General features: G+C 36.9%; 1 protein-coding gene across 2 annotated transcripts; it reads left to right on the plus strand.

The window, feature by feature from the left end:
- On the plus strand, nt 1-26517 carry PCGF5 (polycomb group ring finger 5). 2 transcript variants are annotated; one of them, XM_009873264.1, is made up of 9 exons: nt 1-114; nt 10760-10856; nt 15119-15174; nt 15297-15356; nt 18742-18890; nt 20182-20280; nt 21295-21384; nt 23308-23367; nt 25651-26517. In XM_009873264.1, exons 1-9 carry the CDS (start codon nt 3-5, stop codon nt 25696-25698), a joined length of 771 nt encoding a protein of 256 aa, XP_009871566.1. In that variant the 5' UTR covers nt 1-2; the 3' UTR covers nt 25699-26517. The 2 variants fall into 2 exon arrangements, with proteins under 2 accessions (XP_009871566.1, XP_009871567.1); XM_009873265.1 differs by lacking the exon at nt 23308-23367 and having other exon boundaries at nt 3-114; nt 25651-26502.
- The last annotated feature ends 1233 nt before the right edge of the window (nt 26518-27750 follow it).

The following is a 27750-nucleotide window of genomic DNA, read 5'->3' on the forward strand; positions in this document are numbered from 1 at the left end:
GAATGGCTACTCAGAGGAAGCACTTGGTGAAAGATTTCAATCCGCACATCACCTGCTACATCTGTAAGGGTTATCTCATCAAGCCGACGACAGTAACCGAGTGCCTCCATACCTGTAAGTACTTTGCAAAGTGTTCCCTCCTCCGCGAGTGGTGCTTCCCTGAAGTGTTGGCTGGTTCATGTGGTCTCTGCGCTGGGTTTCGTTTAGTTCTGGCGCGGTTTCTGGCCAGCCGGCCGGGCGGTCTGCAGGACCGTGCCCAGCGGAGATAGAGAGCCCTTGTCTTGCTCCCAAGCCCGTGGTGGTTGTGCTGGCTCTAGCACCAAACGTGTTTCCCTGGGGCCTGGCTGATGGTAAGCAAGATGATCAGGTTGGGTGGAGTGTTTTGGCAATGTAACCATGCTGTTGACACGTACGCTGCTGTACCTGCTGGCAGGGTGCGTGACGGGTGTGCCGGTTTGGTCAGCACTGGCTCCCATCTCTCTGCAGTGTGTTCCCTGGCACAATGCACAGAAATACTTGAAGGCTGGTGAAAATATTTATTTAGGGAGTAGATCTCTTTGAATGAAACTGACTCAGGAAAAATTATTCAGGTTGTCTTATGCTTCTAATACTGCCGAAACACTGGTGTCTGTGAATTATATTGACCATATGAATGGTCCTTTCAAACTCAGTTGTCTTGCTTCCACAGATTAAATTACTTACATGCTAGATTTTTTTAACATTTGCTCCTGAATAGAAGATAGTGGGCTTGGACCTTCTTAACAATTTGGCATCTTTCCAAATAAAATTTTTGAGAAAAAACGTTGAACTTACATTAAAATCCTCAGCTGATATTAGACTTAGAAAAAGTGTTTTGGTGTATTAGAAGGGGAGTAGCTAGTAGGTCGCGAGAGGTCCTCCTGCCCCTCTGCTCTGCCCTGGTGAGGCCACATCTGGAATATTGTGTCCAGTTCTGGGCCTCTCAGTTCAAGAAGGACAGGGAACTGCTGGAGAGAGTCCAGCGCAGAGCCACAGAGATGCTGAAGGGAGTGGAACATCTCCCTTGTGAGGAGAGGCTGAAGGAGCTGGGTCTCTTTAGTTCAGAGAAGAGGAGGCTGAGGGGTGACCTCATTAATGTTGATAAATATATCAAGGGTGAGTGTCAGGAGGACAGGGCCAGGCTCTTCTCAGTGATGTCCAGTGACAGGACAAGGGGCAGTGGGTACAAGCTGGAACATAGGAGGTTCCATAAAAATATTAGAAAAAACTTTTTCACTGTGAGGGTGACAGAGCACTGGCACAGGCTGCGCAGGGAGGTTGTGAAGTCTTCTTCTCTGGAGACATTCAAAACCCGCCTGGACGTGTTCCTGTGTGACCTACTGTAGGTGATCCTGCACTGACAGGGGGGCTGGACTAGATGATCTTTTGAGGTCCCTTCCAACCCCTGACATTCTGTGATTCTGTGATTTTTCTTCCACTTCGGATTACGTAGTAAAGGAATTTAAGTTCAGAAGAGAGAAGTTAAACTAAGTGTCCTTACAGTAGTTGAAATGAAACAGGAGGGAGAGAGGTGTATAAGCTATTATTAAGTTATCCTTCCCTTTAAAAAAAATGGAAAAAGTCCAGCATCATTTAGGGTGAGGGGAAAAAATGTTGCATCAGAAATCAGCTCAGACTTGTTTTTATTATGGTATCTTTCTGTTTAGATAATGTGTTTGTTTATTTACTTTTACTCCCATTACAAAGCAATAATGGCAGAAGGAGTGGGTTTTTTTCCCAGCAGCACCTGTTTCTGTTGTTCACTTGTAGATGGTGAGCTCTTTACTGAGACAGCTCTGGTGCTGCCTGGTCCCCAGATTAGCACACATGAATTTTACTGAGCTGCGGTATGATTGCGCAGGTCTCCTCACAGAAAAGCTGCCATGTGTTTGGATCAGTAAGTAGAACTGCAGTTAAGAAGGTGGCATTTCTTTAAAGCAAAGTTTACTTTCCAAAATATGAAGCTTGCGATGATGGAAGGGAAAATGAAGAACTTCAAGTGGTTATATGGAAGTTTTATGTCTGTAGAGGAAAAGGTGCTCTATATGTGACAGAATTCAGGAAAATACTCTCATAAATTATTTTACCCTTTGACTTTTAGAAAATATTTTAACTTTTTTTTTTTTTTAATGGTACTTCAGTCATATCCGAATAGTTACCACAATACAACAATTTTAACTGTCCTTTGGTATTTGTCTTATGCTACTTGTTGTCATACTTCAAAATGATTTTACACAAATGATCAAAATTTGAAGTTTAAGACCACATGAATTTATTAGATACTGGGAGTACAAGGTATTAATCTGGGCAAAATTAAAAGAGTGTATTGATGTAGATGTTCTCCAGTGATCATAGAGGAACTAATGGGATCAGTAGAAACCAAATCAGTTAGCAGTTAAGTCTCATGCTCTGTGTTGCTGAAAAATGTTAAGTAGTAAAGTTCTCTCTGAGAAATGTGTGCCTTATTAATAAGAGATGTTTCTGATGGGGTCTTTGGAAATGTTGGACAGACTACTCCACCGTTTACAGGCAAGAATAAGTGAAGCCTGGACATCAGTCTTAGAAACTCTTCTATCTCTGTTGGAAGAAAAGCTTATATAACTGCACAATAATTAATTATTCTGTAAATTCAGTACTTTGTTTCTTTTTTGATGCTTGCAACAGAATGGTCATGTCTAATGGATATGTCCCATTATCCGTCTCCTGAGTCACTTTGTTGTTTAATACAGAGTGCACTTACAAAACCTGGAAAATAAGTTTTCCTCAGGAACATTCTCTAGTATCTTAAAAAGACTCTTTATACAAGTGTAGAAAAGTTGGTTGGAAGGGACACCTGGAGGTTGTCTAGGCCTACTTCATGCATGAGGCAGGTTAGTTGCCAATGCTGTAACAGGTCAGACTATGGCTCTGTACAGTTTGAGTCACGAATTTCCAAGCATGGAATCTTCACAGGCTCTCTCAATAACCATTTCCAATGCTACACTATTTATCTAGTGAAGAAGTTTTTCTGAGTGTCCTACCAAGCAACAACTTGTAACCATTGCTCCTTGCGATACTGTTTGCCGCTACCAAGAAGAGCTGAACTCCATCACTCCTGTAACTGCTATTCAACTGGTATAGGCTGTTGTTAGATCACTTACTAGCCTCAATCATGATTCACCTTTGGTAAATGAATATCACCTTTTCCAGACTATGTTTTTGTCCCTCATGTAGCTGGAAATTGATTCCAGGGGACGCAATGTGATTTCTCATCTTTCCAGGGCACTAGGGGAGACTGTTTAGCTATAGTTATCTGGGTTGTCTTTTCCATCTTTCTTAAAGATGGGCACAACACTCTTTTCTATCAACAGGCACCTCCCATAATCACCATGATTCTGGTGATCTAAGTTTTCAGCTTAGTTGATCCTACCTGGCCTGATCCAGCTTTTCTCAGTAGGCTCTAACCTGTTGCTGATCACTCCTCTCCTTCCCAAATTATGCTGGTATGCATGAAGATCTGGGATCAGGCTCTTCCTGTGAAGACCAAGGCAAAAAAGATACTGAGGACTTCAAACCTTTCTATACAATCTATTCCGAAATTGTTTCCCTCATTCAGTAACAGACCCGCGTTTTGTCTGAACTTTCAGTGACTCACTTGCAGAATCCCCTTATGTTCCTCATCAGTTTTAGCTATGGCCAGGCTTTGGCCTTCCTAATTCTTTCTCTAAGTGCCAGAGCAATGATTTTATATCCTTTTGTTTCCTTTCCTTGTTTCCACTTCTGATGTGCTGTATTTCTGCATATTAATTAACAAGCCTGTGCACTGAGCAGTTCTTGTGCACAAGGAGGTTCTTCTCACAAAATTCCCTGTTTAATGAGCTGGTTAGCACTTGAGGTCTAAATAATATTTTTTTAAAAAAAAATCTCAGCCAGCTCTCCTAAGTACCTTTCTTTCTAATGATACCCACCTTGGGAAATCTGACTAGCAGTTGCTTAAACAAGCTGAAGTCCCATCTTCTGAATGAAATTCAGAATCCTAACTCTGCTGTTTAACTTTGTATCTTTCCTTGAGATCCTGAACTCCATCATGCCGTTGTCACTGCGAGGCAAGCTGCCATCTGTAGCTGTATTCATCACCAGTTTTTCCCTGTTTATGAGCAGCAGGTCAAGTGGTGCATTAGTCCTAGTTGGAATCTCTAGTATTTGCCTTAAGAAATTGTCAACCAGTCTAGGAACTTTCAGAAATGTCCTTTCCTGCAGGAAAATGACCAGAGGTGTAATTTTCAACATCAAACCAGTAATCTTGCAACCACAGTGTTTTTCCGAGTTTGCTAAAAACTTACACTGTCACCAGAAGATCTCAAAAGAATTTTACTGCAGCAAAATTTTCCACCCTCAGACAAGCACGCTGAGCTGCTGTGATTCTGTGACTTACTACATCTCTCTGCCATCACTGAGATGGGTTTGATGTTCCACCAGCTGTGTATATTCTGTACCCCGCCTTTGCTCACTGGATCAAAGAGTGATTAATTTTGAGAGGGGAAGAATTCAAAGGATGAGTTCTGACAAAGAATTTGTCCCACAATTAACTAATTAAACTTTCTCTTGTAGAATATTTTGTTTAAAATAATGCAATATTAAGTTTTATTTAGGCACTTTATTAATCAGCATATAAAAAATAACCTAGGAAAAGTCTTCTCATTGAGCAGTATGTGCAGATATGCATAAGATATGTACTTTTTTTGTTTGCATAAGATGACATACAGCACAGTTCTGACATATTTTTTCAGCTGATTACAAAGATCTGAAAGAATGTGTGATCCAGGTATCTCTGTATTGGAAAATGCAGCATTGTATAGTATGTTATGGTTGCCAGCCAATTAGCATATGTCACATAAGTACTTTTATCAGCTGTAGTAAATCATCTTTTGTGAGCTTAACTTTTATTGTGGCTCATCTGAAGTGTCGTAGTACAACCATGAAATTCTGGTCCTCATGTCACTGGGGTGTGTAGCACATGCCTCAAAATTCTGCAAACTGTATACATTTTGGTTCAGCTCTTTTCTTTTGCCTGTTTGCTTCCACACCATGACCTATAGTAAAGCAAGTGAAACTGTGCCTTTTGTTAATCTGTACTGGAAGTGTTAAAGATTTTTAGTTTGTGGGTTTGTTGGGGTTTTTTCCCTCTAAGGTGGTCAGCTAAGTGTATCTGTAATTTGATTGTATTTAAAGGTTCCCTTTTTCTCTACCCTTTTCACCCAATACTTAGACATCATGCTGTTCTCTGAAACTTCAAAGTGATAGGCTTTGAAAATTGTTCAGTGTTTTATACTGAGAATAACAGATGATTATACCTATCATATCTGAAAATACTGGTTGATGATCCCACTCCTACTCAGAGTATCATGTATCAGTTCATTATTCTCAAGCGCTAAAATTTATATGTGTTTTTTACTTTTACATTGCTATCGGTAAATCACCTTCAGTTTTGACAGGCAAATCCTCATAGCACCGTAGCTTTATATGACGAAAGTAGAAGTTGGTTTAGATTACTACAGGACTGATCTACAATTTCAAGGGGCTTTTCGTGATATAAGTTGACATCGTGATTTGAGCTGGCTGCACAAAGCCCTGAAGCAGATCTGTATGTTTGCTGAAGTAGGGAGTTCCTTACGATGTTTTATCGGTACATGTTCTACTCAAAGACTTCTCTTGCACTGGAGATTAAACTCACCATTAGTCCCTTTCTTGGACCAGATATGACTTCCAAGAGTGCTGTCTTCTCTCAAGAAAAGGTCTAAAGAGAGCATAAAAATTTATTCAGATTGAGGAACTCCGTTCCTTTCCATAGATTCATTTATATTATAAAAATTTTCTTCAAGTTGCATTATTATGGATTTTAGCAGACTTTAGCAGTGTTTAGCATTTGGGAGGTTTTGGAGAGTCAGCGTTAGTTATATATCATGTGGCATAGAGTTCTTCTGAACGGTAATAACTTCAAATTTCTCCTAGGTGTAAATAGGTCCTATTGTCTTTAGCTTAGAAAACAAAGAAAAAGCCTAGCAAAGCCAAGTTTAAAATGTCTTTAGAAGACATATCAATATCAGTGAGTCCTTTTCAAAGCAGTCAGATCAGTGTCATCTCAGACTTTCAGAACTTCTCTGACATGAATGGAGCAGAGATCCTAAGAACAACTGGAGGGAGTTAGATTCTCTTCAAAGAATTTCAGACATAGCTTTCTTAAAACACAGGGAAATTCTTTCTCAAGGAGGCTAGTACCAGTGCTTACAGAAAAAAAGAAATGACTCTGGTATCAATATGAAGCTACTGGTAATCCTTTTGAAGAATTTTTCTGCTAATCCTCTTAGAGTCTCTCTTGCTAAAAAATTTCCAAATAAGAAAAGAATATGGGTTAGGCTTATCAGTTCTGAAATTAATATTGACCAATACAAATTAAATGTATGCTATTTTTTCCCTTTCTTTAAAAAAAAAAAAAACACTTTATAAATTTTTTAAAATTGGTGTCATGTTGGAAAGACTGACTCTGCAGAGATGCTGCTGTTTCTACCAGGCAGGAGGCTTACCAAAAAAAAGAGAATTGAAGACCAATCCCTTCTTTTATTATAGGAGTTAGCAGAGAACTGCATCTCACTTGCAGTTCCTCGTTGTAAAAGGGTTATCCCTAAGCTCAGTTTCTGTGAAGTCAAGTCAGAAAAAGTCTAGTGTAAACCAAACCCTTATGTTACTTACCTCAGCAACTTTCAGCTGAATTTCCATATGGCCGTTATTCACAACTGTGTTAGACTTCACATTTTCATCATCATACTAGCTTCTTAGCCTTTTTTCCCCCATGCTCTTTAAATTGAGGTTCTTCAACTAATGGAATTTCTGAGCAAGCAGATAATTCGTAACTTTGTAGTTCTCATCAGTATTGTCATTGCCACCGCTGATGTGTGTGCCCTCTCCTGACAGAACTGGCGTGTCATCACCTTCAGCAACGCAGATACCAGGATTATGAGATATCAGGTCCTGCAGTTGAGGAGCTCAATTGACAGTGGCGTATTTCACAGATTCCTTGAGAGGCTTGGGCAGAATGTGGTTATATTCATTCTCATTGAAGTCATCCAAGAAGTGCTTGTTCCAAGACTCTTGTTCCAGACTACTTTTATCTGACATTGTATTTAATGGATTAGTCTCATTTAGTCCTTTGGTTTACTTCATGCAGACCTAGTATCTCTCAATTTAATTGCTTTGATGCTTTCCACTTCAATAGTATAGAAGAATCATGCCCCAAAAATGTCCTATTTTTTTTTTCTTAGATAGGAAGATGACATCCCCTCCATTAATGAATGGGAAAGGTAGAATTTTCAACAATGTTAACTACTTCAGTTCATAGTAGTATTTCCTTATCTTTCAAAAAATATATGGGTTGCTTAAATAAATAAATTTAAATGCGGTTTCACTACTGTGTCTATAAATGATCCTCTGTTTGAAATATTTTATTTAACAGTGATTATAATACATATTGCTATCAATTAAAGAGCCTTCTTCATCATGTTTTTGAGCCACATTGTCTCCTGTTTTGATTCTCCTGTCATGTGTTTAGAGTAGGACCTTTTTATTATTAGCTCATTTTTCACTTCTCAAGAAGAGCAAGAGAAATTAATGACATGATATCAGGATGGCCTATTTCAGAAAGAAAAGCTCACTTCATCCTAGCTTTTTTTATTAACACTGTGTTAGAATTTCATAGTATTTAGTGTTATTGGCTGTTGGGTTTTTTTCAATTTAAATGACATGTCATGTTTGTGATTTAGCTGGAGCTATTTTTTGTACAATCTTCAGGACTACCGGTAGTATACAAAAAGTAAAAGGACAGTAATTAGTTTGAAGATTAGCAAGAATGTTTTTGGAGAACGTCTTTTGGCCAACTAATCAAATCCTATCTGTGCACTTGAATGGTGTCGGTGGCTGCTTACAAGTAATTCAGGTCTGGACACCTTTCAGGTTTGCAGGTTTATCTTAGTACATGTTTTCACAGAGCATTATGTCTCATGGCAATGCCTGTTCAAAAAGTGCAACTTTGGGAAAGGGATGCTGCTTCTTCACCTGTGACTCAGAGACCTGACCTCAGGGGACCCATATGCACCCTGTTATCTAACTACAGGGGAGAGAGCTGTTTGTTTATGACATATTACTGTGCAACGCCCCTTCCTCTCCTGAGGTGTGTGCCTGAAATGAGGGTGTACGCCGTTACGTTAGTCAGGTTATTCATTTAAAGGGAACACTGCGGAGCAGATTCATGCCACGTTTTGGTAGGCATTGTCATATCGTTCTGTATTTAGGCTAAAGTCTTACAGAACTTAAGCCATCTTAAGGTAAAGTGCAAAAAAAAATTGTGAATTGAATATCTGAAGCAAACAATGCAATTAATCCCTATACTAGATGTGGGTGAAGAAATGAAATAAAAATTCCACAGCTATTTAGTCTTGGCATAGTTAGTTGAAATCAGAAAGCTCTAACCCTTTTCTAGCTAGTGCATTGATTTAAAAGAGAACGGTGATTGGTGTTCTTGAAGAGGTGATTTTTGTATATATTTTATGGTTCGGGCCTCTTCCCTATTATGTCATTTTGTGTATGTGGCTGGGATGTGATTAGTGAAGAAACTGAGCTATGCCTTCAGTTGCTCCCTGTGCTGCTATGTCTTTCAGTTGGGTGACAGAAGGAAGCACGGTTCAGGTATTTATGGGAGCTGGAATGGGCAAGGAGCTACTGATCGGCTAAAGAATTCTGCTTGTGGTATTTGCCCCTGGGTTGAAAATGTGCAGAGACTGCATCTTAAGAGAAACTTTGAGATGAGAATTTTCATGTTTTTTTTCAATTTCAAGAGTAACTTCTGTTATTTTCACTTCTAGAGGAAATTCTCACCCATAGTAAAGAGGAGAGAATGTAGAAATCTCAATTATATGTATTTTTAAAGTTTTTCAGACTTGTGCTTATATTTAAGCATGTTCTTAAATGCTCTGTTGGGCTGGCACGAGGGCTTCTACATGGGTGATGAAATTGCTTGCTTTCTTTAAGTGTAGTAGCAAAATGTTTAAGGTTAGGATAATTAGTTGTAAAAACCATATTAGAAAGGTGAAGAAATGTTGTAGGTACAGAACATCATATTTGCTGCTCTGTATTAGACTTCTTACCCCTGTGGAAGTGTTAGGAAATGCATGTGCAAAAATCAATTAAGTCTAGTAATTTAACAAATTAAAGAGATCCATGATTACAGGTTCTCACATCTGTATGCCAGTCCTAAATACCTCACAGCACGAGGTTAAGAAAAAATTCACCTGTAGCCTGAGGGCTGAGCAGCACTCTCATGGCATCGGTGTTCTTCGCTGTTTTGGAGTCCCCATGTGCAGGGGACTGCGCTGCACCCCACTTGCTGGAATTGTTTGGCAGGACTGGTGTCTTCCTGAGCTCATTTTAGCAAATCATCCGAAATCTGCCCTGCATCCAGCCCTGCTAGAGCCATTTCGCTGTGGGAGAGTGCCAAGAGGCAGGCAGAGAGCTCTGAAGTCTGCCTGTGAGACTTAAAGAGGAAAGGTCATCGTCGTTTCAACCAACGCTGGGAAGTTAATGTCCCTAAGTTACTGTTTTAAAGCAGCTGGAAAAAACACCTACAAAGAGGTTTAATGTGTGTGTATCATCAATGTTAGCTGATTTGTGGTAACTTCTCTGAGCAAGACAAAAATAAATGCGGGTTTTGTTTGTCAGGTTACATTTGTTAAAGGAATTTCAAGATTCCTTAAAGATTGTCATATAGCTTGTTTAGAGGAGCTCTTAGTTCTTTAGGTAATTGATGAAAGAAATTACAGTGTTTCAGCAAAAATCATATTGCAATTGCAACAGTCCATTTATTTTTTCAGTCCATTTGCTAATGAATTTGCAGCTCATTTCAGTTCAGGTAAAGAAATAATAAACCAAGGATGGAGTTTTATCTCCATCCAGAATGTCATAATGCAGTAATAACAGCGGGCATATTTCTTTCATCACCTTGGCTTCCATTTTCTTATTAATGGCAGTAAAATCTACAGTCTGCCATTAATCATTTGGAAGCAACACTACTGTGGCACCTTGCTTAGTTTAATTTCAGTTTATTGGATTTTAAAATCGCGTTGTTGTTTTGGATTTGTTTATACTTGCTACGGTCGTGATCCTAGTTTTTCATTATAAAAAATTACTTCAAATTCTGTCATTGCATTTACAGGAACTGCATCAGAAAGGAAACATAGCCACTTTGAACTTGTACAATTTCTGTGAACTTTTCTCTTACAACAAGTCCCTACAACAGTATTTTCAGTTGCCAGCAACACCATTGGAAAGAAAATAATGTGCAGAAGTAATTTTCAAATCACCTGAAGTGATGAGTGGCTCTGTCGGGCTCGAGCCTCCCCAGCATACTTTCTCAGAACCTGCTCTTTGCGCATACTGTATGGTATGGGGTTGGCAGTTCATGGTCCTGTGAGAATCCTAAATAGTAAAAGTCCTGCATGCTTTAAAGCAGCCCTGGTCTAACTTGGACTGAGTGTCCTGGCTTTGAGGAACCAGAAGTGGATAGGATACATTGTAATTTTTTGCTTTAAAATAAATAGTCTTTTCTCTTTGATGCATGAAGTAGTTAGCTGGTATCATTAGGTCATGGTCAAGCAGTATTATTTAGATTTTAGTCTAAATTGAGTTGTTTGTGTGTTGTTTTTTTGTCCCCCAGTTTGTAAGACTTGTATTGTTCAACACTTTGAAGACAGCAATGACTGTCCCAGATGTGGCAACCAAGTGCACGAGACCAATCCATTAGAAATGTTAAGGTAAGATGACATTTCACAATATTTGCTGAAATAGAAGAACACAAATTTTTTTTAAGTTATTTTTATCCTGAAATAATTAATTGCTTTGCGTATTTGTGTAGTACATATATCAGTGGCTCTTGCCCATAGATTCTGTCAGTTTCTCATCTCCCATTAAATTATAAATTGAGTTTTTTCAGATATAATAAAAGAACAAAAGATAAAGGGAAGACACGGAAAGACTGGATATACTGTGCAAATTAAAATAAATTTTTTAATACCTCAACTGAATAAATGAACCATATAACTTTGATTCTTTACATGAAATTAAATTCCAAATTTTCTTTTTTCAAACAATTTAGGGCATTCCTAACTGCCTATGCCTTATTTTTTCTTCTTAGAGCAATGCAGAAAATTACTTGTGCAAGTAACTGAATGTTTTTCCAGGGTGTAGATCTACCAATCTGAATTGAAATCTGCTGCCAGATTAATGAAAAGACCACTCACAAAAGAAAGCTTTAATGTGAAAAAATACCCTTTCTTCAGAGATTGCGGTTTTTATATCACAGTAACACATCTTTTTTTAGACGATTATTTTTCTCAAAATTCTGGATTCTCTTTTAGTGATGTTACGTGAAATAAAGGTGATAGCCATCCTACAAGCGTAGTACAGAGAAATCAGGAAATCTCATCATAAGTGGAAGAACTTCATGTTTTCCTAAAATGATGAAGCCACTCCCAGCCCTCGCTGCCAACACTCCCTCCAGCCCCCATATAATCAGTTTGTAATGCTGTTGTGAATTTAGGAAGAAATATTCTTACATCAATGCTAAAATAAATATTTACATCTGGAAGTTACCAGGGTTGTTATTGTTTCCTAATGCTGTTGTGTTTGCTACAATTTTGCTTTGATTTTTGACTGAAATGTGTGTGATTAGTAATTCCTGTGCTTCAGTTATATACCAAGAGGACAGGTGAGAGAGATTAAATTCCTTAAAGGATGTTATTAGCTTAAGTCTTTATCGTCTGAATGTTTTTTGGAAGGGTAGGGCTAAAGGGATTTTTGTAGATGTTTCCCTTATGTATTTTGCTGCTCTGTCATTGACTGGGACGCTGTGTCAGCTCTAACTGTACAGAGTGCATGAGGCTATTAATGAGCATTTTAGAAAAAATTTCTTTCATTCTGACAGGAGCCTTTCATAGGAGCAGAAAAAAATGCATTTTATGAAACATCTGGGGGATGTTTAGTAAATAAATACTATGCTTTAAGCAGGAAGTGATAGAAGGGTGAGAAAAGTTGAGAACACAAGCCAGATATGTGGGAAAAACTATTTTCGGTTATTTCCTGAAACTCCAATTAGAGCCATTGGGTTTATTGGCCAACAAACTGCATATAGCTAGTAGTTTGTTGGTTATATTTTATGAAACAGTTTTAAACACTTGCTAAACTAATAATCTGAAGAGCACATGGGTGGTATAATGGAATTATATTTTTTGGATGCTGCCTGCATAACTTAAAATGTGTCTTATACTCTGACCATAGAAACCAGCCCCATCATTGCTCAAGAATGCAGTCATTTTCTAAGAAATTGCATTGAACACTCTAAATAGTATTTTTAACTGAGATCTTTGAGATAAACTCAGTAGTGAATAACTTCAAAACTATGTGAGGTTTTTAGATGTATCTTTTGGTTGGCAGAACTTATCGCCTGTTGAAACTATAAGCCTAAGTCTGGAATTCAACACTGAGCTCTAAAATGGAAATCTAGGAAGAGTGTTAAATTCTAGAATTCTCTTTCCTGATTCTGCATCATCAGCATTTAATAAGGTCTGTGTTAGTTACGCCATGAAGGCAGGCTTATTTCTCTCTTGGTAGCATGCTTCTTTGAATGCGGGTATTTCTGGGTGATAGGGTTTGTTTGCTTCACTTCAGAATAGTAGAGTAGTTTTGATCTTAAAACTCATTTGATATTATAAAAGAGGTGAAAAAATAAACTGTATGAAGCTGACATAAATGCTTGTTTCTTCTTTCTGTAAGTCTAGTTTGGAGGTTGGAAGATGTGGGGAATGGAAAGAGGCATGTCTAAAATACTAATGTTCTTGGTTCGGCATTAACAGGAAGTGTCATATTAAATGACTGACGTGAGCTTTGGAGTTATGTCAAGTAGTTTCATTTTTGGAATGGGTTTGATGAGAGTCACAAAACTACAAATCTGTGGTAGAGTGCTCATAGGTGTGAATAATAGAAGCATGGTAAAATGCATCTGAATTTGAGAATCTTTTTATAATTTCCTTTTTTCCCATATAGTTTTAAGTTTAGTTTCCCTGTCAGACAAGAGTTACTTTTTCTGGATTTTTTGAAGTACTGATGAGTATTTATGCTTCATAAGGACAAAATACGTCTTTTTCTTTAGTTTCTGAAAGAAAATATAATCATCGACTACAGTATAAAGCCAGTTCCTGCTACTAGCGTTGTAGATTTGCTAAGTATACTGGTTTTCTTGCTATGTTAGCATTATCAGTGACTTTTGGTTTAGGCCATTGGAGATTAATTAGGAAGTGCTAAATGGGAATTTTCAAACATAGATGTAGAAAAGACAGCGTGTGTTATACCATCCCAAGGAATGGTCAGTTGGATTTTGAATTAAGATACTGATGTTCTCTATTAAAGTCCTTATTTCTTTTCTCTTAATGAGTAAGTTACGAAGATTGGAGCTTTCTTACAATGTGAAATTAATTCCATTTCCAAGACAAGTTCCCAGTGCTCTGCTGTGGGAACTTCACAGAGAGCGGTACCTTTGAATTGCATTAGGTATTAATAGGCAAGGTTCGAAGAGGTAACGTACTGTTTCAAAAAGCAGACCTACACTGTCATCTGTCAGGAGTGAAGTGCTCAGACACCTTGTGATTTTGGTTTCCTTCTTACCTATGGGAAAGTACTCTCTAAGCTTCTATGTTTAAGGGACATCTTTTTCACTTGCCAAAGATTTTTTTATTTGCCAAAGAAGCAATTATAAGAAGAAGCAATTAAAAAGTGGATTGTGGTTGTAGCTTGAACATGACTATTCTTTTGGTGTGACCGTCCCCATGAACTGGCAGATAATGCAGGGAACTATTCTCAGAAGATGATTGGGTAGGTCTGATTGTCAAATTTGAAGTACAAATAAAAATTCTGTAAAGAAGGGAACCTGGAATGCTCATGTATTTATTATAAGAAGATATTTTTCATGTATTAAAATGCCTCTTAGGCATTCCTCAACAATAAAATCATTCATTCTTCTTCCTACTTCCCCACTGCTAGTGAACAAAAGGTAGAGAACAGACCTCTCTTTTGTAACAGGCCTAGAATGTGCTATTAACAACAGGTACACACGCCTGTGTGTGTATATATGCAACTACAGAGAGATCATTACTGAGATGAAGAATTAAGGCAATTAAAAGTATTCCAAGGGCTGTTACTGTATTGTAGCTTCTGAGTGAATCTCCAGACAATTTCTCTGGCCATGTTGTTTAGTACTTTGTTTTGTCAGGGGTTTTGTGTAGGCTGTGGACAGTGGGAGTTACATTACAAGATGTGGAGGCCAGAGGAGAGAAAGGAAAAGTAAATGGAACAAGGTACAGAGGAAACAGAAGGATAAGTGAGATGGGAACGGGCAGTGGAACTAGAAAGTAGAGGACATGCCTGTGCTGCATACTCTCTTTTGGTAGACATACTCATGGCAGATTTAAATAGTTTAAATGAGTTATGTTGGGTACCGAGGACTGCCTAGCCAGACCAGCATGGATGCTCTGTGGTCTTTTGTATCCTGCCAAGACTGGTTTGTCTGTGTTGTAATGAGTAGGTTCTGTTTTTCGTAACAGCCCTGTTACCAAAGCACTTGAACACTTAATATGATAATGGAATTTATAATTTTCATGCTTACTGCTCGTGACCTGGACCTTAAAATTGAATGCTACTTTTCCAGTTTGTTCCTTTGTATGTGACACAAACTAAAACAATGAAAATTTTAGAGTATAACCTTTTTTCTCTTCTTCTTAATTTGTGGCTTTATACATTTAAAATAAATTCCTTGGTTATCTCTAAAACAAATCCGTTCCAGAGGTGGTTGAGATTAACATATGTCGTCACTCAAGCTGAAATAATTTGTGTTTTGTAGTATGTATTATTTAGAAGAAACATGCAATTCATTTTGTTATGCAAAAGTTTGTTGTTATTTAATGGCTAGAAATATTTTAAATGCTAGTTTTTGCTTAATGTGAAATGTATTTTTTCCCTTTGAAAGGCTGGATAACACCCTAGAGGAAATTATATTTAAGCTGGTGCCTGGACTTCGAGAACGTAAGTTTCTCACTTGGTTTGGGGTGCCTCTTTGGGCTGATGGAGTGAATATGGCTATTTCTAATGATATACCTGTCGTATTGTTTTAAAAATTCACATTACTGTTCTTTGATGTTAACTAGAGGAACTGCAGCGAGAGATCGAATTTTGGAAGAAAAACAAACCTCAAGAAAATGGACAAGGTGATGACTTTTTTCCCTCTCTCATCTGTATATTAAGTAGCATTGCGTGTTGAGCCCTGGTTCTTCAAACACTTATGTGTGTACATTGTCTTACTGAATTCCAAGATACTACAGAAACTCATAACAAAATATGGAAATATAGTCTAGGCCTTCATCTACTGCTGCTTATCTATTAACCAGTTATTTTGCAAACACTAACTGTTATACCACTAGTTTTATTTGCATTTCCCTAAGCACTCACTTTGAACACTCATGCGATTTTCCACTTGACTTCTTAATTTTCTTAATACAGCAAGAGGCAGAACTACTGGAGGTTTTTAAAGATTATTTTCTGTTGCTGAATTTGACGAGCTCTTAAGTAGGAGGTTGTCAAGAATTAGTTATGACAAGTAGTAAAACAGTTTTCCACACATTCTATACAATTATTTCTTATAGATTCCAAAACGCCTCTTTTTTCCCTTTCTTTTTTCTTTTTTTTTTTAATTCTTTTGTAGTTGACCCATGAACTCTGAGAGCTCAGTACTGAGATGTTAAGTGAGGACTACACACATTTTTTTATGCCTCTTTGACATCAGGGTTTTGATACTGTAGCCTGTTTGATTTGCACATTTTTAAGAATTTTTGAAAGACTCTGCTCAGCTAAAGAAATAGCTATTTTTATTAAAGTATTGCTGTCAAGTAAATGTCTTGCAAAACTCTCCTGCACTCAATTGTTTTTAATATCTTCTTTTCAACTTCATTTTCTTTCTCAGTAGTTTCGTTGATTTGCATTTGGCATCCATTATAAGGGACAAGATTCTTCATATAATTAAATGAAGAACTGCAGGACAGTTTAGATGAAATTATATTAGTGTACTGCAACTTATTGTGTAGTGTATCCTTATTCAGTTCTAAAAATACTTAGAAAATACTTTTATGAAATATAGACATTTGTTGACTGTTTTGAAAATGCTTTTCTGCTATATACATACTTAGAATAAAATAGCATAATTTGCGAATTAGTAGAAAGTGGCCTACTTTTAAGCAATATATTCTTCTGGTTATTACCTTCATCCCATAATTTTTAATGGTAAAGCTAACGTAGATCAGTTTCTAAATGATTGGGTTGTTTTGTGACTCGGAGGAAGGCTCTAGCTCTCAAAACATACTTTTAAGTAGCTACAGATGTATCCATCTCTGTTAGTGACTGTATCCTCAGGCTATGGAAATTTGGCTCTGCAGACCGTTTGAAAGTCATGACATCTCATCGAGACAAATTATGAGCATTTAAACTATTTTCTGCCATAAACAAGCATTTGGAATCTTGTCTGAGAATAAATTGATGAGAATGATTTCAGTGACTGTTTCAGTTGTCAGTACCATGCTCTGCAGTCGCACAGTCGGTCTAGTTTAGAAGAGTCCATCAGTTACGACCTGTACCACAGGTCGTAACACAGTTCCCAGCCTTAGGATCTAAGATCTATAAAAAAAAAATCCCAGGGCTTATGATTGTCACATATTAGAAGAAAAAAACAACCACAAACAACAGAGCATATCTCAGGCATTGGTGACTCCACTAGGAGAGCAGTTACTAGAGACAACTGACAGGTGAAGATGGGAAACGTTCTGTGGTACAGAGGGAAAAATCACTTTACTGGTCCTCCCCAGTCTGAACTGGAGAAGGAAGAGGATAAACAACTTTATATTGACTTGGACTATGGCGATTGCTTTTACGTTGAATATCTGAGGAAAGCACAGGAGGTAGACAATTTTCAAGGTTTGCAAGAAAGGTGAGGAAAGAAAATGAGATACCAGTTTACCTCTTAAGGAAAAAGGGATGGAGATGGGTAAGGTGGAGGTATGTTTTTCCTGTCCTCTGTTCCTGGCTTGGCACATTTGACTTGGAGAATACTTCAGTGCATTTTGGTGAGATTAAAATGTCTTTGTTTATTTTTTTGTTTTTAACTTCTATCTTACTGAACTTGAATAACACACCTCTGATGTATCATCACATTGATTTCTGGAGGCTGCCTGTGGAAACATCATTAATTCTAATATCTACAAAGATTTTTTAGTAAATAGTCTGGTGCCATTTACCTGGAGTAGCATTTGAATTTCTATCAGAATACCTTAAAAGATGCGACCCTTTTTGTGTGTGCATCTGTTTCTGGAATGATTTAATGATAGGATATCTGCTAATTTCCCTAGTTCTGCAGTTGGTTTGCCTTTCAAGACTTTTCAAACTGTGTATCTAAATCTTCCTCCATTACTCACTGGTGATAGCTTTTGAAAGTTGTGGATGTACTTGCATTGACAAAGAGCCTGTGGATTGTAGGCAGGCTCCTCAGACAAATGCTTGGGACAGATAGACTGCACTTGCTTGATTAAAAGTTTGCTTCCTGGACTTTCACAAAAAGAAAAAAAAATGTGTAGTTTGATATTCTAAATTCTGTTCCTGGCAGGGTGATAGCAACAAAATGTATCTACTATACATATTCAACTAAATGTGTCAATAGCTAATAGATACTTGTGCACAAATATTTTGTAATTTTAAAATACTTCAAAACTGTAAGAAAGACAAGTAATGAAAGTAGCTTGAAACTCAAATATATAAATTAATTATATGAACTTATTACTGTGTATGGAAACTTGGGTATAGCTTGATATTCATTACCCTTTGCATTCTGTCTTTTTGTCTAGTCTTCATAATGATTCTATGGGGAGGGACCATTCTTCATTTCTTTTTTTTTGTTGTTTTTAAAGGGGAATAATTAAGTATACAGCTATTTAGTTATAACATCCTTCTGTAGAGATACGCCTGGAGTTTTTACAATGACATTACTTAGAGTGGGTCAAAAGTGGATAAAATTTAAGTTTTATCTTCCCTTAGTTTACTTCATGGTTACATTTCCGGACCCTTTATCCACTGGGTTATTGCAGTAGACAGTTAATATGGTCTGATTACCCGTGTTACTTTGATACACAAGTTGGGATTAGTTATTCCACTGGTTATTTAAAAACAATATTCTTTGGCAGTGAACTGCCACACCATCGAGTAAGTTTATGTGGATGAGTAATCTTGATAACACGTGCAGCTGCAGGATTGTAATTGCTGGACACAAACAAAAGTAGACAGCCATAAGCATTAGTGGTCCATTGGTGTGATTATTTTCTGTCATATAGTAACTTGTTGTTTGCATATTACATTAAAATTTTATTAGTAAAACTTGGTTTTCAAGATTTGTAACTTGGTTTATTTAAGAATATACTGAATTGAAATTGCATAAACTTAATTTGAAGAAAAAATACGCCCTTGAAAATGAAGTATTGCTTTAGATATGTGTTTGTTGCTACTGTGACTTTTCATTATTTTACACTTAAATAATATGATCTTCGTATTTTATAGATGAAAGCCCAAAAGCTGATAAACCCAAAGTAGATGAGGAGTGTGATGAAAATGAAGAAGATAAAGACTATCACAGGAGTGACCCACAGATTGCTATCTGCCTTGACTGTTTACGCAACAATGGGCAGTCAGGAGATAATGTAGTCAAGGTGAGTAGTAAAGATAATCTGTGCTGGTTTTAATGTTGACAGAATAGCATTATATAACCAGTAACGAGAAGCTTTAATGCGGTGACCTGTCTGCACTTCCACACTTATTTAGTCCTTTTGTTTGAAATATTTCAGTGCCTCTTGGAATTTCATGAAAAATACAATTCCATACAAAAATGACAGTATTTTTTAAAGGATTATGGTTTAGTAGTTTACAGCCTTGATGATATATAACTGCGTTATGCAACAGTTTACACCATACTACAGAGGTAATTAAAAAGGTAGCTGTCGGTGAGTTGCCTCACGCTTTCAGGACTGCTCTTTTGCCATGCCAGCTTGAAGCTACTTTTCAGATATGCTGTGTGCTGAATGACTGGGATCCAGATTTTCTGAGTTGTAAACCTGAGTCAGACACTGGTGTGTCATCTGCGGCCTTGAGCAGGTCACTTTCATCTGTAAAATGTGTAGAGTAATACCTGCTAACTGCTGTTTTAAGAATTAGGCAAATTTGGTTTCTATTCCTGAAGGGGAGATTACCTAATGGTATCAAGTCTAGAAGAGTTTAGAAATCCTCTTAGATTTTAATAATATTTTATTAAGTTACGAAGACAAGAGTTAAAGAAATATTAACAATTTGTCATATAAAAAGGTACTTTTTTTTCCTGTGTGCTATGTTACATGTATAAATTTGGAAGTTCTTACACAGTGATAGAATTTTGATTCATCAAGAAAACATACATATGTGTTATCACTGTCTGTTTGTGCTATATACAGTAAGAAATCTATCTCCATCACCTTAGAGGAGTCTCGGGTTTCCAGCTTGCCTGTTGAATCAAAACTATTAGGTTCCGGATCACAGAATCTGTGATAATAGAACACAGGTTTGTAGGTTCCCTGTAATTTACCTGCAGTATTTGAGGATGTTTTTACTTCCTTTTTCTCTCAAGGACTGAAGACATTCTGCAAAATGTAATATCTGCGTGATTCCCAGTGTTGCTAACACAGACACTTGGATTATTTAAGTTCTTCTGGTGGTTTTTTTTTCTTTCTTCCCTTCTGGATCTTTTGGAAATTATGTTAGAACCAAATGAACTTGTTTGTCTTCATGTAAATTTTGCAAAAAAAGTGAGCATAAATGAACCTCTGGTGCGGTAAAATTGTTTACCAGTCAACGAAAGTATGACTTGTACTAAAGAGTACTTACATACATACTCCGAGTTCTTGCACTAAAGATTACTTAAATGCTCCGAACTTTCTAATGTGTTTCTTTGTTTCCTTGCTGTTGCTTTAGGGTTTAATGAAGAAATTTATCCGCTGTTCTACTCGAGTGACCGTGGGAACTATCAAAAAGTTTCTCAGCTTAAAGTTAAAACTTCCAAGTTCTTATGAGGTACATTTGAAAGAACAATGCTTATGTTTTTATTTGCCTGGAAAATAGTAGTTTTCTATGAAATTTAATCATATATGGACTTGAGGAATTTTTTTTAGCCCAGTCGCTAAGTACTATTCAACATTCCCAATTTTAATTTCTGCCCTTGAATGAGCAGTGCTCATTCAGTGCTCATGCACAGGTTATTGCAGAGCTACACACAGGAGTTGTCCCACTATCCCAACATGCTGACCAGCCATTTTGGTGTCATTTGGTTTTGTTAATTCTGTTAATTTACTCTGTAGTTGGCACCTTAATGGCTTGTGTTACATAGCATCTGCTTGCTTCAGGCCGTTGTCACTTTTTTGCCCTCTAAAAACCAGAAAAGCATTATGGTTATAGTAATGAAAGAATTGTCAAACTGTTCCAGTGTAGGGTAGAAGAAAGGTGCTATAATGCAGTTTAAACCAGTCATTTTTCACAATAAGATCATTACTTTTTGTTTTGTCTCTAGTTAATGACGAATCATTTTTGTATACTCAGTTCATTTTCCGTGTAACATAGTTATTTTTAAAAATTTTTAATTGCTTCAACATTTTTTTAAAAAAAGATGAAAATTACAGTACTTCTGGTTTGTATCCTTGGGTTTGGAAGAGCATTGACATAGCAAGAAGGCCTTCAAAATACAGCACAAGGCTTTCTTCAAACAGGTACCACATAGTATTGATAAATATAAGGAGTTTGTCTAACAGTGATTTTCTACTTAGTTTAGCAGACTTTCTGCTGTCCACATCTTAATTGAAAACACAAAAAATCAAACCCACAAAAAGTGAAAAACTCAAGTGAAATGCTCGTGTGCAAAATAGCATATTGTTACATCTTGTATTTATCCAAGTTTGGTATATGCATCTGACAGAATTACTGCATAGGGATAGGAGTTTATGGATTAAATTCTCAGAGATTCACTTAGGACTTTATTTAGACATTAAAATTCTGCACCCCTTTGTCTTACTGTTTGTTCTGTTGTATTTTAAGCTGGATGTACTATGCAATGGAGAAATCATGGGGAAGGATCATACTATGGAATTCATCTATATGACAAGATGGAGACTAAGAGGCGAAAACGTAAATGCTGTTACATTATTAAGAAATGATGGGTTTGTGTATTTATTATAGAGAGTATAAACGCTTTCACAGCTTGGTCCGAAACATATTCTGTGACCCTTCAAAAAAAAACTTATTTAAATATGCATTATACATGTTTTCTGAATTTCTTATGTTAAACCCTATGAAGGAAATCCTACAGCGCGTATATTGTGTGGATTCTGAAACTTAAAAATAACATGTATACAAAGCTTACATGCAAGTTCTGCTCTGAGTTTTTAGTCAAGTATCTGAAAAGCACTTGTTCTTTTTCTGCAAATTTGATTTTAGTGACCTTTTTGAGTCCCAATAGTTGAGGAATCTGCATCCAGCAGTTCTTCATTAAGAATCTATTTTATTCAGCCAGTAAATGGAAAGTGACACTGAAAAATTATTGGAAAAAATCAAATTACTTTATTACGGTTTCTGTTTCATACTACACCCATGGTTTTTTAGATACGCTATATAACACTTAACGTCCAGATAACACAGCTAAATGGGTTTTCCTTGTTGTGTGTGCGTGTTTTAGAATTGCAAAATTTAACTTATTAAAAGACATTTCTTTCAGGTCAAATACTCAGTTTGATTTAGTAGCCTTGTATATTTGATGATTTTTTCTTCTCAGAAGTCACATCCTCATTTCTTTAATACATTCACTGTGTGTGGCTGTTGATTGTTCTTCACTCTTTATTGCTTTATAGTACATGCATATTTGTTGCGTGTCACTATCAGTGGAGGCTATATTGGAGTGCTGCTAAGGTTAAGCACTTGACATATGTTAATGTGCTGTAGAAAATTTCAAACTTTCTCTACTAATTTTTTTTGAAGCCTCCTAGTACTCCGAATAAAAAGCACTGGGGCATGGATAGAGAAGACAGAGGATTAAGCACACAGCGGAGCTAACGATTCACAGATTTCTTAAAGTTTCACCTTAATCTGAAGGGGGAGGGGAAGGATGGATTTTGATAGGAATTAGGGGAGTTGATGTATATAGGCAACTATTCATTACATTTGAAAGTAATATTATACTGAAATCTGATGATTGCCAAACCCCTAGTATTGCACCAGTAAGGGAGCTTTGAGTAGTGTTTTTTTTCCAATACTGCCTTCAAACTAGTGGGTGTTTGCTTGGTTTGCAATCTTGTATTTTTGTTAGCATTGGCTGTACTATTAGGAAGTGTTGAGGCAATAACTTTAGCGATAATGGAATTCTTTCATGACATTTAATCCTGCAGATGCTGCCTACAAACAGACTTCTGGCAGTTGCATTGGTTTGGAAGCAACAGTAAATGTCATCTTGACAAAAAAGACATTATTTGTACTGGTTAAAATTTTTCAAACGTTTTTTTTCTCAGAACTAGTTTTTAATACTAAGTGAATGTAAGAGCTGACAATTTCTGATTACATTTGCAAGTTGTGTTTACATACATGTAGTGTAGTCAGGTATGCAATCATCCTTTCCATTATGTAGTTTTAAATCACTCCCCTAAAGTCAGAGATGACAAACTGAAACCCATAAAAATTGCATTGTGCTGGTAATAAATACAGTAACATCTGGGCTTCTATGATTTTATTTTCCTTAACTGTGCTGGGTCTTGTTATAAAACAGAAGTTGCGATGGTAATTAATTAACCATCTCTTCTTTTGGATGAAGATCAAGTAAATCCATTATCTCCATCTTTGGTACTATTCACTATGAGCTTTTACTGGCACACCTTTGGACTCAGAAGAGGTAGAGTAGTAAAGGGGAAATATCCATTTATTCATTAGAGAAGTCATTCCTGTTTTAAGTAAGTAAATTGATTTTAAGCTTTGCATTTGAAAATTTAAAAAACATTAAATGGTAAATGTATATGTCCAGCTGTGGATGCCTCTTATCTGATCAGAAAATCATCTCCTTCGCAGTTTCGGTGTCAGAACTGCTCATCTTCGCAAGTCTGCTCACAGGATGGCACTTTTTATCAGGTAAGAGGCACTCACGACTGTACATACTACAGTCATTAAGGTCCAATCAGCACTTCAATTGTAGTCCAAATTCTGGAGTTTTATAATTCCCCACTAAAAAGTGCTAAAACTCAATGAGCAGGGCCTGAGCATTTTCATTCATTCAGAGAAAGCTTGGTTGAACAGATAAATAGAATCCATTCAAAAGGTCTGGGGGTTTCTTTTACTTTACTTTAGACCATTTATCTTCTTTCTAGAGAGGTACAATTCAGTAGGCTGGTAGCCGCATCAGTCTGGAAGGATTTATCTGCCTCTTCCTATCTCATCCTCCTCTGCCCATCTATGGGCAGTTGCTGATACGAGACCAAAACGAAGGAGTGTGAATCAAAAGAAACTACATTGGTTTCATCTCTTTACGGCAATTCATGTGTTCTTTTTAATGGAGTAAAAAATAATAGTTTTTTTTTTAATACTGTATTCTTTTCACACTGTTTAAAATTAGAAATGAAATAATGCCTTATGTCTAGAATATGGCAAATCAAAGCCTCCAGAACCTGCAAACTGAATTGATCAATTTAGTTTATATAGGCTCATACCTATATGAAATGATATTCTAGTTTCCTCATTGAGAATTTTGAACTAATTTCTAAATGCTACTTTGGAAGTTTGAAATACTATTTTTGCATGAGCAAAAAATTGAGGCTGTTGATAGACAGTCACTCTCCACTATCGTTTAGAGTGACCTGCTGCAGTCGTGCTTGCTCCAGTGATTAGCAGCATAGCCCATTTTATTTGTACAGTTGCTTTGTAATTTTGTTTGCAAAAACACTGAGCCTCGCTGGTTTACATGGCAATTTCAGTGAGGTGACTGCTCTGTCTCTGCCTGTATGCGCTTCCAGTTAGAGTGGAGACAAAATGTGAAATAGCATTTCAATCATAGGGTAGTCATATCCTATGCAAAAAAAAAAAAAAAATTAGAGACCAAGTAGTTTATGATACTACAAATACATGTTTGTTGATTGCACCTGTAGATTACAGGCAGTGCTCCCTGTCTTCTCTCCGAAGTGCTCATGTTACTGTTTAATACCTCTGGGTTTATGCTGAGATTTCTCTGCACTCCAGTCTGTAAATCCCCAGCAAGGATGATCCCATTTAGTTCTGGTGATCGTTTCACTACCATGGCATGGGAAGTTTATTAACCTGTATAAGTCTTTTCAGTGATATTTTTTTTTTCTGTCACTGAAGTTTATCTGTATTGCGTTTGAAGAAGGCAGTAAAATATTTCTGGTTTTAATGATAGCTTCTCTAATATTTCTTCATATTTACAAATTTGCAATTCAAAAAGACTTAAATTAGCTATGTTCCTCTGCCCTATGGCAGAGAGATAGTCAAGCCCATGCAGCTGCTGAGACAATAAGATTTTCCTGGGGTTTATGCTGTAGAAAATGTCCAGTTTCCTAATGAATTCAAGAGGAAAACATTACACTTAAATGAAATGCTGACAGGCTGAAAAAGTAAGACATTTAGTAAAATAGCACTTTCAGCAACAAGTGTCCACAGCACTTTCTGGAAACCCAGCCATGCTTCCCTCTCGCTCAGCAACAATTTTGTCCAATTTGGCAACCCAAGCAGCCGATTTGCCTTTCTTTATTTCTAGTAGGAACTAATAAAAATTTATCCCCAGATGTGAAGTTGAGGAGTTTGTATTTGGGCAAGAACTTAGCCCTCATTTCTCAGAAAATCAGGTGACAATAGTTGGACCTGATTTATTTTTTCATCCTTCTCTTTTCTTTTTAATACCAAGGTAGCCTGGCTCCTATTAACTCATGCTGACTAGTAGTATAACTATGGAACTTCTGTATATATGAAAATAAAACAATGTACATCATCTGTAAATAGACTTTGTTTTAGAAAGTATAAAATTTCAAGATTGCTTTTTCTCAAACACACCAACACAGAGATAAGAGGAGTTGTCTGAGCACTCCCAAGTACGTATATTGTAAAGCAGAAATCATGAAATATAGGAATGGAGATACTGGAACTTTGTGTTAACGACAAGTAACTACAACTAACTGATTTTAGAGATCAAATATAGATTTGGAGGACAGGTATGGATTTAACTGTTGAAATGTATAGAAGTAGTTCATATAAATGATACTGATTGTCGTATACACATCTTAAGCATTGCCAGAACTTATCCCTAGGGCATTCTTTAACTGCATTCTCTTTGTATGCCTTATGAATTATGTCTTCATGTTTTCTTGTCTGTTTTTGTTGTTGTTTTTCTCTTGCTTTTGTTTTCAGTCTTACCCTATGGTACTTCAGTATCGACCTAGAATTGACTTCGGTTAGACCAAAGGGCCAGATCCCACTGAGATGAATCCTGCACTATTTGTTTACCCATCGACAGATTGCACAATGAATGGATGTGCCTGGATTAGGGGGACACAACCAGATTATCAGCATGCAAATAAGGACATTGTCTTTCTTAAAATTGTCAGTTGCATCTCTGTTGTTTCTATTAGAGCAAGCCAAGTGCCATTCTGCTACTGAAATGTGCATAAGGTATTTGTGTATCTTACAAGTGTGCTGCAAATCATAGCCAAAATCATGAAGTGTACAGTCAAGGTTCAAAAATTACGGAATATTTTTGCTTGCGTGTTCAAAATTTTTTCTGGTCCTAATACCGATTACACTAGCAAAATGGCAGAGTGCTCATTCCATGTGGTGTTGCAGTTTCACACACTTACTATTTTACTGAATATTGTTGTTTAAATCATAGAGTACTGTACAAATAATTAAGAATTATACCTTGAAAATATTTTGTATAGAAAGTATATTTAGAAAAGTGGTGAATGGGCCACTACCTTTTTCTTGATAAGCTTCTCATGGGTCCAGGTATAGCTCACTCATGAGTGTGCAACAGTCCTTTTGCAGTGAGTGATGATTAATTACCCTTAACAAGAGATGTAGAATGTGGTAATTCTAAACAAAACAACAAAAAAAAATTTAGCTAATATTGCTCACAAGCATCGCAGCCTTTGTGATTGCACTTTTGTATGGTTTCCCTAAAAATTGGAATTTGGGATACTAGCTATTTCTGGAAAATGGCTTCCAGTCAGATTACATTTCTTCTAATAAAGTCTCCATAAAAATGAAGTTTAAAATAATCTAAATGTCTATGGAGCAAATAAATTTCACTGTAAGATTACAACCAAGGCAAAAATTTACCTAATTGTCGTCTTTCATAGTAAGCGTGTCCTTTTAAGATTGGCTGGAGGCATATAACCTGCTAAGACAAAAATAATACGTAGCTTTAATTACATTATATATCTCTTGTGACTATCGGGAGTTTAGAATTCATTACAAAAATTTTCATTAGTTAAAGTCACATCGTAAAACTTTTTCCATAAAATTAGAGGTAATGCAATACTGAAGATAAGCAGTCTGACCAAAATAATTGTTCAGGTCTTTTTTTTTTTTTTTTTTTCCCCCCTAAGACCTGGCAGTGCTGGATAAAAAGTGATTGTTGCCTTAGGTATTGCAAGCGTAATGGTTCTAGCATAAAGTGTTTACTGGGGTTTCTGGTAATGTTGCAGGGAGCATAGTAATGCGCATGTTTTCTGTAGTCTTCCCTTGTCTTTGCTCTGCTTAAAAGTCAATTGAGTTTTTCACTTTAAATTCTGTGGAGATACTTAGAGTTCAGTACCTTTATGTAATTTCAACTTTAATACACACCTGCTAGTATTTAGGTCACTATTTACTTTCTTATGCCTTTTGCATACAGCAAAAAGGAGCCAAATCAATGTTTCAGAAGCTACTATAGAGTGAACTTAATCATTCTTAGGTAAGACAAAGTGAAAATTCTATCTTGGGATCACGTATAACAGATAGTTGCAAGGCCATAACTCCTTTGTAAATTTATGTTGGTGTACATTAATATGTTTCTGTAGGAGAAATAAAGATGTTGAAGGTTAAACCTGGCCCTTTTAATGTTAGTAGGAATTCTAACACTGACGACTTGAGGAACCCATATATAGTCAGGTTGAATTCTACCGTTGTGCTCCAAAGCCCATATGACGTGCAGAAATAAAGATGCTGTCGGTAGCAGTCTGTCTAGGAAACCTGCCATTGCAGGTCAAGGTTGCACATATTGTGCAGATGCCAGTGAACCTTGGGGAAGCAGAATGTTTAGGAAGTGGCTGCTGCTCCTTTCTGCAGGCACAGCTTGCCGGCCGATACCGGCACCGGTTCGCCCATGCTGTAGGTGGGAAGGGGTGTGCACACGGGCTGCGGGAAGCGGTCATAGTGTTGCCTACCCAGTCTACGATGTGCTACTTGACAGAAACAACAAGACACTCCATGTAGGGAGAGCCCTTCTTTGCAGAGTCTATAGGGGAAAAT

Source organism: Apaloderma vittatum, unplaced genomic scaffold (genome assembly GCF_000703405.1).
Source record: "Apaloderma vittatum isolate BGI_N311 unplaced genomic scaffold, ASM70340v1 scaffold207, whole genome shotgun sequence".
Lineage (NCBI taxonomy): Eukaryota > Metazoa > Chordata > Aves > Trogoniformes > Trogonidae > Apaloderma > Apaloderma vittatum.